Source organism: Oryctolagus cuniculus, chromosome 1 (assembly GCF_051225735.1).
Source record: "Oryctolagus cuniculus isolate XC-2025 breed Fujian yellow rabbit chromosome 1, ASM5122573v1, whole genome shotgun sequence".
NCBI classification, from domain to species: domain Eukaryota; kingdom Metazoa; phylum Chordata; class Mammalia; order Lagomorpha; family Leporidae; genus Oryctolagus; species Oryctolagus cuniculus.
Genome location: NC_142867.1, coordinates 73,823,046 through 73,834,587, shown reverse-complemented (window position 1 = coordinate 73,834,587; position 11,542 = coordinate 73,823,046). Strand labels below are relative to the sequence as shown.

General features: G+C 46.0%; 1 protein-coding gene across 1 annotated transcript; it reads left to right on the top strand.

Annotated features, from left to right (window-relative positions):
• Positions 1–5,614: 5,614 nt before the first annotated feature.
• FAM181B (family with sequence similarity 181 member B) lies at positions 5,615–7,418 on the top strand. The gene has a single exon (XM_051850480.3). The coding sequence runs from the start codon at positions 6,011–6,013 to the stop codon at positions 7,283–7,285; it is 1,275 nt and encodes a 424-aa protein (XP_051706440.1). The 5' UTR covers positions 5,615–6,010; the 3' UTR covers positions 7,286–7,418.
• The last annotated feature ends 4,124 nt before the right edge of the window (positions 7,419–11,542 follow it).

Here is an 11,542-nt window from a genome sequence, read left to right as displayed (position 1 = left end):
TTTTTTCCTTTTAGGTGCTATTAGTTATGGTAATGGGCCAGATTTCATGTTTTCCTTTGGGAAATATTCTAACTGGAAGATTAGAGCCAAGTTTGTGATTATGTCACAAGGGTGTATCTGAGTTTGCTGTGTTTAATATCATTGTAGGTCCCAGTTGCCTAACATTTTATTTCATGAAATGTATCTTTAAAATGTTTTAATTTTACATTTAATTTTTAAATATATTTTATGTCAAAATAGTTTTACCTCTGTAGGAAAATTGCGAAGATAGTACAGAGAGTTCTTATATGCCCTGTACCCAATTTCCCTACTGCTAACATCTTACATGACTGTGACACATTTGCCATTAGTGAACAAATATTGATATCTTATTACTAACTACAGACTATACTTTATTCAGATTTCCCAAATCTAAATATTATTTCACTTTATATTCTTCCATTTTTTTTAAAAAAAGATTTCTTTTTTTTAAGATTTATTTATTTATTTGAAAGTCAGAGTGACAGAGAGGGAGAGGCAGAGGCAGAGAAAAAGAAAGATCTTCCTTCTGATTCATGCCACAAATGGCAGCAACAGTCAGGGCTGTGCCAGGCCAAAGCCAAGAGCCAGGAGCTTTATCCAGTTCTCCCATGTGGGTGCAGGGTCCCAAGGACATAGAACATCTTCTGCTGCTTTCCAGGTGCATTATCAGAGAGATGGATAGGAAGTAGAGTAGCCAGCAATGGAACTGGCACCCAACATGGGATGCTGGCATCGCAGGCGGTGGCTTAACCCACTATACCACCATGCTAGCCCCTATATATTTATATATATATATATATATATTTTTTTTTTTTTTCTATTCCAGGATCCTGTCTCATCACATCATACCAACATAAGATCCCCATTAATGTCACTTGGTTGAGTGGTGCTTATCAGTTTTGTGTATTGCAAAGTCAGTCTTTTTCATTCACTTTTTTACTATTTTCTTTGAAAGGCAGTCACTATGCAGTCTCAAATGCAGACCTTACATTTAAGGGAGTTATAGTTTACCTTCTGCAGAGTGTATTCCCAAATTACTTAGAATTCACTGCATGGGGAGTTGTCTATTTTTCCTCACTTATTTACTCAATCATTTTAAAAAGATTTATGAATTTGAGAGGTAGAATTATAGACAGAGAGAGGGAGAGACTGAGAGAAAGGGGTCTTCCATCTACTGGTTCACTCCCTAAATGGTCACAACAGCCAGAGCTGGGCCAATCCGAAGCCAGGAGCCAAGAGTTTTTTCTGGGTCTCCCAGGCAGGTGCAGGGGTCCAAGCAGTTGGACCATCTTACACTGCTTTCCCAGACTGCAAGCAGAGAGCTAGATCAGAAGAGGAGCAGCTGGGACATGAACTGGGGCCCATATAGGATGCCAGTGCTGCAGGCAGAGGCTTAACCTACTATGCTGCAGTGCTGGCCCCTTAAATAATTTCTTTATATTAATGTGTAATAACAGATATTTTTATCTTTGGCTTATAACTTAACTTGATAATCCATTATTTATTTTGTTGCTCAAATTGTTCTAGCTTTGGTGATTGGGAGCTTGTTCAGTTGTCTCCTGTGCACCTTTGACATACTCCATCATTTTGTGCTTTGAACACCATCATAATTTCTGGTAGTATAAGATTCTCAGTGCTTGTTTTGTTTATTCTCTGCCTCTGTCCTAAATCAGTGGTCCCTTAAGGGATTCTAGCTATTTTTAATTGGATAACAGTATTAAGAACCAGTATTTGGGTACTGGTTGTAATCTTGCTTTTAATTTGACTTGCCTTATGATATTTTCTGTCCTCTTAAAAGTGGCCAGAAATTATTTCTGAAATAAAGCAAGATAGAGTAAGTAAATAGGACAAAATTTAAAAAGAAATCCAAAATCTAAATCCATATTTTTCCTCTCTAGATCTTTCTTTTGGCATTATTGGTTAATATTTCAATAGATACAGAAAGAGACCACTACAGCATTTAGAGTTGATATGCATTATCTCTTAGTTTGGCAGCAGTATTTTCAACAATCCTAGTTCAGTTAGCATCTTTTCCCACTATTTTCCTAGAGACTGCATGGTGTTCCTGGCACCCAGCTTTTGCCAGGCCTTACCCAGCCCTGATGGATCATTGCTGGCATTTGTGGAGTGAACCAGTGTCTGGAAGCTCTCTCTGTTGGCCTGTCTGTCTCCCTTTCCCTCTGTGTCTTTGCCTCTTAAAAAAAATTCTTAGAAGAGATCTAGTGTTATAGAATCTGGTTGGCAGGGAGAAAGGATGAGAAGGAAAACAGGAGATACATTTTGCGTGGTGCACCATTTATAAGGCGATACATCATGATGATAATGATACTTTATAAATTGTGGGCAAAATTGAGGAATTAATTTGCTTTATTTGGGATTTCAAAAATAGTGAATGACAGGAAATTGGTTTGAAAGAGAGAGGAAAGCAAAAGATGCATAATTATTTCTTTCATTATGAACGTGCATTCCTGACATCTCTGAGGACTAAGATTGTCCTGCAGGGAATATGATTAAAGTTACAAAGAGGAAAACAAAATAAGTAAGTCAGCTTTTGATCCTGCTGCTATATTTACCCACAAGAAAGGAGGCAGCTCTCAGGTGGGCTTTTGTCTAAGTAATGTCCTGAAATCCAAGTGTAAAAGAACAATATGAAATCTCAATTCTCCCAAACGGTTTGGGCCAGATCAGCCCTTGAGCCCCTGGGGGGCTTGGTTCCCAAGGAGACTAATCCCACATGCTCAGCATTAGGCATCACTGGGGCAAAAGAGTTCTAGTTTGGAGTTCTGCAGAGAGCTCCTAGTGCAGGCTGGAGCCTGGTCCCTCTGCTCCACAGGAAGTGAAATGTATTGATGTCAAAGCCACTCAAGTGAATATACTCACTCAGGAGTAGGAGGAGGGACTGGTGGGCTGGTCCCTCAGAGCTCTTCCCCAAAGGAACAGACGTCAAGGGAGAAAAGCTGCTGAAACCAAGAAGTGAGGTCTATATGTATACTTTAGCTAGAGGGTGGACACTCTAAGGATTTATTTTGTTCTCAGATATAGAATTATTCCACGCGGAAGTTTTTCCTGTGTTGTCTATGGCCTAAATTTTCCCATAAATGTAGCTTTCATGTAATCAGGTCCTTGTCCCAGCTGTTCTCTTTGCCAGAGATATTGCTTCTTTGCTTGACACACTGAAGTTTTAACTCAAATGCTCCCTGTCCATCCAGACTTCCCCAACTCCTTTGGACAGAATGGAAAGTTCTTTATCCCATCAACCATTGAACCTTTATTTTACTTCCATTGAGACAGTTATGTTACAATGGCTTGTTTGCATGCCTGTCTTTCTGGACAGAGCAAGAATCATGACTTCTTATAACTCTATCCTGTCTTAGCACAGGGCTGAGAACACTGTGAATGTAAACATCTTTTGTAGAATGAATAAGTACCTGGATGGAAATTTATGTGTATGGATCAGTTGTGTGAATCAAGCTATACAGCTCTAAGCTGTGCGTAACTTTTATTTATATATGGAGTTTATGATTGACAAAAAACTTTCATTTTTATTCATATTGATTTTCTATCAAATAGGCTTACATTATTATTCCCATTTTATAGATGAGAACATTGAGATCCAGAGCGTTAAATGACTTTCCTATTGTCATTCAGATAATAAAAGGCAGATTCCTATTGCTATTTATTCGTTCAATTTCCTTTCAGCATTCAGATAATAATAAGACTGGAGTCCAGTCGTAGTCTTTGGCTCCAGTTCCAGCACTTGGTCTACTCTTTTATACTGCCTTTTTCTAAATTTCTGCAACTTGCAAGTTGCTCTCCTGCATTTGAAAAGAATAATTCTCTTGTTGGAGAAAAGTGCAAATGATGCTGATTTTACATGGTGTGGGTTGTAAGAAATGGGTGGAGCCTAAAGAATCAAGAGCATGGATACTTGTTGAACCACTATTTTCTGCCAACTCCTTTATATATGCCATCTCACAACAACCTCAAGTAGTTGAGATGACCTCCATTGTTCTGATAAGAAAAGTAAGACTTGGAGCTATTATTTGTATTATGTCATGTAATTCTCACCACGAAAACAATTATGACTCTATATATGACTATTCTCATCTTTCTGATGAGGAGTCTGAGCCTTATAAGATACATTGGCTTACCCAAGGACGCTCAGCTACTAGCCTCAGGTAATTTCCAGTCAACTTTTTTTGCTTAGAACTCCAATCATCTGGAAAAGAAGAAAGACTTTTACATACAGATCTTTTCATATTTCATTTATTTTGAATATGATTACATTAGGACTTAAAGTAACTCTTGGGGGTAATAGATTTTTTTCAGACTAAAGATGTCAGTTTAATGTAGAGTTCTGTGCAGTCTATGTCTAGGTACCTGTAAGAATTACTCAGTTGAAAGAAAGTGAATGCATGGGCTGATGGAAGGGCCTCATCTGTAGAAGGGAAGGGCAGGGCTGATATTCACATCTTAGGGGTAAGAAATGCACATTAGTAACAGGTGCACACTTTTCTGACTGCAAATGTCACCAAGAATAAAATAGTCCAATCACAGAAGAAAAAAATCCTGTGTCCAGTGACATCTGTGACTGACCTCTGGGCACCTCTAACCAAATGCTGGGTGTCTCTGGATATCTCTGAACTCAAATTAAAGGCATATAAAAATTGATCCAACTTCAGCAAATAAAAAATTTGAGTCCTTTTATGTGGGCCTGGACAGAGGCTACTTTGTCTCCTCAATGCATCTGGCCCTTCTCAGGATGCTCAGAAGTAGTTTTGGTCCATCTGAAAAATGACACCCAAAGAATTTTGAATGGGGTGGTGTGTATCTCTCCTAGGTGGTCTCTGCACCTAAATTGTAGTAACTTAGAGAATACCTAATTACGCACATAGTCCTTTCTGAATCACCTTTCATGTTTGACCATATTCTTCATTTTCTCTATTCCAAAGAGGACAGGTGAAATGGGTGTCAAGGAGTTTCAATGCGTCCTTGAAATGTAACTCAAGTTCCAGAAGACAACCGAAACAGCATGTCTTAACGTGCTGAAAGTTTTGGACACACACAGGGCTCTCTCATACAACAGCTAGCTCAGTGCAAGCCACACCTTTCTCCCTTACCTCCTTCTGTTTCTGTTCTAATAAAAGAGAAGCCCGGCACTGGTCTCAAAGCACTGCCCGTCAATCCTTAGTTCTGACAATCAAAGAGTGGAAGAAAGAGCACTGAACTCCATTCTTGGGGAAACGCCCTCTGAATCTTAGGGCCTGGGTTAGAGCTTCAAGAAGTATTAGTTCCCTTCCCCCGTCTCAAAAAAATGAGAAAAGAGGCCAAGACACAAGTTTTGTCAAGAGTTTGGGAATGGCTTCAGAGTCAGACTGGACTGGATCTGGTCTTGGTCAACACATTGAACCTCTGGGAGGCGCAGTTTCCTCGTGGGTTGTATGATTATAACCATACACAATGCATGCGGCTGGTGTTCACAAACGAGACAATGTATGGACAATGCTTGGCATAACAGGTGCCCCGTGACTGCTGGCCGTTATTGTTCCCAGAGCTGGGGCTGAAGCCCAAGTCTCTTAACTCCTGCTCTTCCTGCCCCAGGAACCGTCTCCCCACACCAAGGTGTGATTGTGCAGGACGTGAACTGGAACTTGAGGATGGGCCACCTCCTCTCCGCTGGAGACTGGAGTTAGCGGGCTGAAGGGAAGCGAAGGGGTTAAGGCGATGAGCTTGAGAAAGCCTGGAAAAGTAGAAAAGCGACCCCCGCCGAACCAAACCAGGCTAAGTAAGCCCCTCCCCTCCGCCACCGGGGCGGTCGCCCCGCGCTCCCTCCCTCCGCCCCTCGCTTACAAGACCTAATGAGCTCCCCCGGGAGGCCGCGCTGCGAGCCGGGCCGGGAGCTAGGAGGCTGCGCCGCGCGGGTCGCGCCGGGGCGGGAGCCGGCCGGGGGCGCACGGGCAGCGCTGCAGACCGCCCGGGAGCCGCTGCGATGGCGGTGCAGGCGGCGCTCCTCAGCACGCACCCCTTCGTGCCCTTCGGATTCGGGGGCTCCCCGGACGGGCTCGGGGGCGCCTTCGGAGCCCTCGACAAGGGCTGCTGTTTCGAGGACGATGAGACTGGGGCGCCGGCGGGCGCGCTGCTCTCTGGAGCCGAGGGCGGGGACGTGCGAGAGGCCACACGCGACCTGCTTAGCTTCATCGACTCGGCGTCCAGCAACATCAAACTGGCGCTCGACAAGCCGGGCAAGTCCAAGCGGAAGGTGAACCATCGCAAGTACCTGCAGAAGCAGATCAAGCGCTGCAGCGGCCTCATGGGCGCCGCGCCCCCGGGCCCGCCCTCCCCGAGCGCGGCCGACACACCCGCCAAACGGCCGCCTGGCGCTCCGACTGTCGCGGCTCCGGCCCACGGCAAGGCCGCCCCGCGGCGAGAGGCGTCACAGGCCGCGGCAGCCGCCAGCCTGCAGAGCCGGAGTCTGGCCGCGCTTTTCGACTCGCTGCGCCACGTCCCTGGGGCCGCGGAGCCGGCGGGAAGCGCGGTGGCTTCGCCGGCGGCTGGGCTCAGTGGAGCGGGCGCAGTGGGCGCCGGGGAGGACGCGACCGGCCCCGTGGGGGGCACAGTGGCCCCGGGCGCCAGGAAGGTCCCACTGCGGGCCCGCAACCTCCCCCCGTCTTTCTTCACGGAGCCGTCCCGGGCAGGTGGCGGCGGGTGCGGCCCGTCGGCGCCGGGTGTGAGCTTGGGCGACCTAGAGAAAGGGGCAGAGGCCGCGGAGTTCTTCGAGTTGCTGGGGCCAGACTACGGCAGCGCCGGCACAGAAGCGGGCGTGCTGCTCGCCGCCGAGCCACTCGACGTGTTCCCCGGTGGAGGAGCAGTGCTGCGAGCGACCCCAGAGCTGGAGCCCGGCCTCTTCGAGCCTCCGCCCGCGATGGTGGGGAGCCTACTGTACTCCGAGACCTGGAGCGCCCCGGGCTGTCCCCAGAGCAAGAAGCCGGCCCTGGCTGCCCCCCGTGGCGGCTTGACCTTGAACGAGCCCTTGCGTCTCCTGTACCCCGCCGCCGCGGACTCTGCCGGCGGGGAGGACGGGCCGGGCCATTTGGCCTCTTTCGCCCCCTTCTTTCCGGACTGCGCCCTGCCTCCGCCGCCGCCGTCTCACCAAGTGTCCTACGATTACAGCGCGGGCTATGGCCGCTCGACCTACTCCAGCCTCTGGAGGCCCGACGGCGTGTGGGAAGGGGCGCCCGGGGAGGAGGGGGCGCGCCGGGACTGACTGCGGGGCGCCCTTCCCTCCCGCTAGCACCGCGGTGTGCAGCGCGGGCCTGATGGGGCTCTCCTCAGCCCAAAGAACGACGGGAAATGAACATGGAAAGGATATTCAGTTAATAAAAGAAACTTACGAAAAATGAGATTCAGAGGAGTTGGGAGTTTTAATCTCAGCCTCCAGCTATTTTTATTTGTTTTTCTCTTAAAGCCGTCGGTAGGTTCTTATTGGACCCGACGAGATAAAAAATACCAAGACAGGGTTTAGGGTGGCTTCAACAACTTTTAGCAAAGGCCCGTGTATTTAGTATACGTACCCCTTCTAAATGTTGACCCGGACCCTCCCGATCTTTCTCCCCGAGTGCATTATGAATTAAAGCCTACGTTGAAAAGAATGGAGCAGAGATACGTTGTCTTTGCCTTGCGTGTTTTCCTAGGTGGTTTTCCATGCGGTCTCCGCCTTGCTAGGTGAGTGCGCTGCTGAGGAAGTGAGACCCAGACCCGCGGTGAGCCACCGCTTTCCTCCCGTGTGCTGGTCCTTGCTTGTGTCTGTCCTTCAGTCTGGCACTCTTCCTAGCAAGTTTTTTTCTGCTCCCTTCTTTCTTGCATTTCTTTCTGCTCTTATCAGGGCAATGACTTACTTTCCTTCTCTGGACTGTCACTGCTGTCTCCGATGCTTTTGTCTGCTTTTCTTACAAATCTCTGAGACTTAAATTTGGCAAGCTTGGGGTCTGTTTCCCTCTTTTCTCCCATGTTCCAGCTATTTTGAGAGGGGAGATACTGAGTGTTGTCACCTCTTTGCAACCAAGTTTTCTTACCTGAGACGGTGGAGATGGCACTGTTTCTCCACTTCTCACTTCTTCACAGATTGTTGGGAGGCTCACAAAGTAAATACATAAAATGCCTGGAGGCTGCGGTAGTGCTTGGTTGGTTCTGCAGGTAAACATATACTGTTTGATGTAACACTGGATGTGGTTTCTACATAGAGAAGCAATTAGGAATGCTAATCCTCTTGCTCTTTTTTGGATCATGTATTTGCCCCATGATTGCCTGTTCTCTTCAAGTTGTCTACTTCTTTTCCTTCTCTCCCCTCTTCCACCTTACCCACTTCCATCTGTCTCTGCTTCTTGGAGCTTCCTTTCTCTCTGTACCCAGAGTCTTCCTGCTATGGGAATGGTGAAAGGCTTGACATTTCTAAAGGAGTCTCTCTGTTCTTGAATAGCAGGTTTGATGAGTGAAATTTGAAAGGACCTGGAGAGAAGAGCGGCTCTTATCTGAGGGAGATTGGGGTGGGGGGTAGAAGTTACAGAAATATTTTAACCAGCCGTGAGTGTGGCAGAGGAGACACATGGCACCATCAGGATGGTTGAGAGGCAGGAGTGGAAAGACTGGGTGGGAAGTGAGCTGCTGGAGCAGGAAGAGGGAGCCCCTTATTGCAGTCCTGCCAGTAAAATGCACAGAGACCAACACCCAGGAAGTATAAGGGAGAGGTAACTCGCTGGCTATGAGGCAAAGGAGAGGCTGTCTCTGCTTAAGGCTGCTGAGGAGGGAGTAAGAGTGTCTAGATGTGAGAAAGTCCGAAACCCCACTGATGTCTGCACAAAAGTAATGTGATATTTTCAGAAAGAATCTGTGAAAAAACAAATGGGTATCTAGCAATGGTTGATGCAATATTAAATGCTATCATTAAATCACTTTCTTGTGAATAAAAGTTCTTAAGAAAGCACCACAGGAAATAGAGCAATGAATCTTGTTAATGATCAAGAGAATTTGGGCCACTCCGGAAACCTGGTGTCTATTGAATTTCTTTCAGTGGGGTGAGAAATGATGAATTCCATTGTGCTAAGAGAATGTTACTCAACAATCATTTAATTTAGCTAAATTGCTTTATGATGAGTACAATCCAGGGTAGAATTTCACAGTAGGAAAACATTAATAATCCTGTTACTAAGGCACTATTGTCATTATAATATTTCTTAATTTTCCTGTTCCTTCTTACCTCATTCAGTAAAGCAAGATATCTTTCTCCCAGTATTTTGCTTGCCATGCCTTTCATTAATAATACCAACCCTGCCTCTTTTGTGTGCCAGACTTTGAGTTAAGTACCAACTTGTGGAGCCTCCTAACAGACCCATGAGTTGAGTGCTGTTCTCCACATTTGGAAACTGAGGCTCAAACAGGTTAAATAACTTGTTGAAACCAGATAGTGAGTCCAAGATCCGTATCTGCAGGTATTCTAGCACCAAGACCTATATGTTACTTGCGAGGCTCTGCCATGCTTTGTAAGTGTGTATGGTTCCCAGTCTTCTGCTTTAGCTACTAGCAAGGATTCTCAGCCTCAGCACTACTGACATTGTGGGCCCTATAACTCTTTTTTTAAAAGATTTATTTATTTATTTGAAAGGCGGAGTTACAGAGAGAGAAAGCGGAAGAGAGAGAGAGAGAGAGAGAGAGAGAGATTGTCTATCAGCTGGTTTACCCGCTAAATGGCTGCAATGGCCGGAGCTGGGCCAGGCTGAATCCAGGAGCCAGGAGCCTCATCCTGGTCTCCCATGTGGGTGGCAGGGCCCAACCACTTGGGCCATCTTCCACTGTTCTTCACAGGCCATTAGCAGGGAGCTGGGTCAGAAGTGGAGCAGCTGAGAAACAAACTGGTACCCATAAGGGATGCCTGTGTCCATACTTTTACCCACAATGCTACAATGCTGGCCCCTGGGCCTTATAATTCTTTGCTGTGGGAGTTGTCTTGAATGGAATAGAATATTTAGCAGCATCCTTGGCCTTTCTTGTGATAGTCAACTATATCCCCATAACATGTTCCTTAGGAGGCAAAATTACTGTCAGTTGAAAAGCACTATGCAATGCAAATACATATGTAGTGTCTTTGGGTGCCTAGCACTTCTACATACCTTACTTCACTTAATTTTTTTTAAGATTTATTATTTATTTGAAAGGCAAAGTACACACACACACACACACACACACAGAGTTGAGAGAGAGAGAGAGAGAGAGAGAGATCTTAGCTGCTGGCTCACTCCCCAAACAGCTGCAATGGCCAGGGCTGGCTCAGGCCTAAGCCAAGAGCCAGGAGCTTCATCCCAGTCTTCCACATGAATGGTAGGAGCCCAAGTACTTGAACCATCTTTCACTGCTTTTCCAGGCACATTAACAGGGAGCTAGAACAGAAGTGGAGCAACTAGGACTTGCATTGCCACCTATTTAGAATGCTGGTGTCTCAGGCTGTGCTTAACCCACTATGCAACAATGCCAGTCCCATTAATTCTTTATTTTTATTTGTTTGAGAGACAGAGATCTTCCATCTGCTGGTTCACTTTCCAAATATCTATAATATCCACAGTTGGGAAAGGCTGAAGCTGGGAGCTGGGAACTTAATCTGAGTCTCCCAGATGGGTTGCAAGGACCCCAGTTCTTGGGCCTTCACCTGCTACCTCCCAGAATGTGCATTAGTAGGAAGCTGCAATCATAAGTGGAGTCAGGACACAAATCCAGGCACTCTGACTTGGGATGTGAATATCCTAACTGCTGTACTGAATACCTGCCCCTATTAGAAAAATATTTTAATATCTTACTTAGTCATATCATTATCCATATAATTATACATAGAGAATTTCTTTTAAGTGCAATGGTAAATATTTTTCAAGAGCAGAAACACATTATAAAATGCTTCTAGTGGCATGACTTTGTGTAAGGTAGGTTCTATGATTTGGGTATGGTTTGAGAGTGTCCCCCAAAGATTCCTGTGATTAGAAAATTGGTCCATAGTGTGTGCAAGGACTTTCAGAGATACAGCCTAGTGGAAGTCGATTATGTCGTTGGGGGTGCTGGCCTAGGGCAAGATTAATGTAATTCTCAGGTGATCCTGGTGAGTCCTGCAAGAACTAGTTGTTATAAAGAGAGCCAGCATGGTCCCTGAATCCCTCTGGCTGGCTGACTTGCCATGTGACTTCCCTGTCTTGCACATTCTCCCATTTTGTGATGTAGGCAGAAGGCCCTCACCAGAGCCGAACAGATGCCGGTGTTATATTCTTGAACCTCCAGTACTGTGAGCTAACATTGTTTTCTTTATAGAGTATCCAGCCTCAGCTTTTTGTCATAGCAACAGAAAATGGGCTAATACCCTGGGGATCCTGGCCTGTTTTGTAGTAATAGATACACCTTTGTGCCTCACTGTCATGATTTCCATCTCAGCTGGGCATTCCCTGTGCCTGGAATGCTTTAGTGTCTCTCACATACTCTGGATTTCCCA

Coding starts and splice junctions, on each gene's coding strand:
- FAM181B (XM_051850480.3), top strand. CDS start 6,011: ATGGCGGTGCAGGCGGCGCTCCTCAGCACGCACCCCTTCGTGCCCTTC.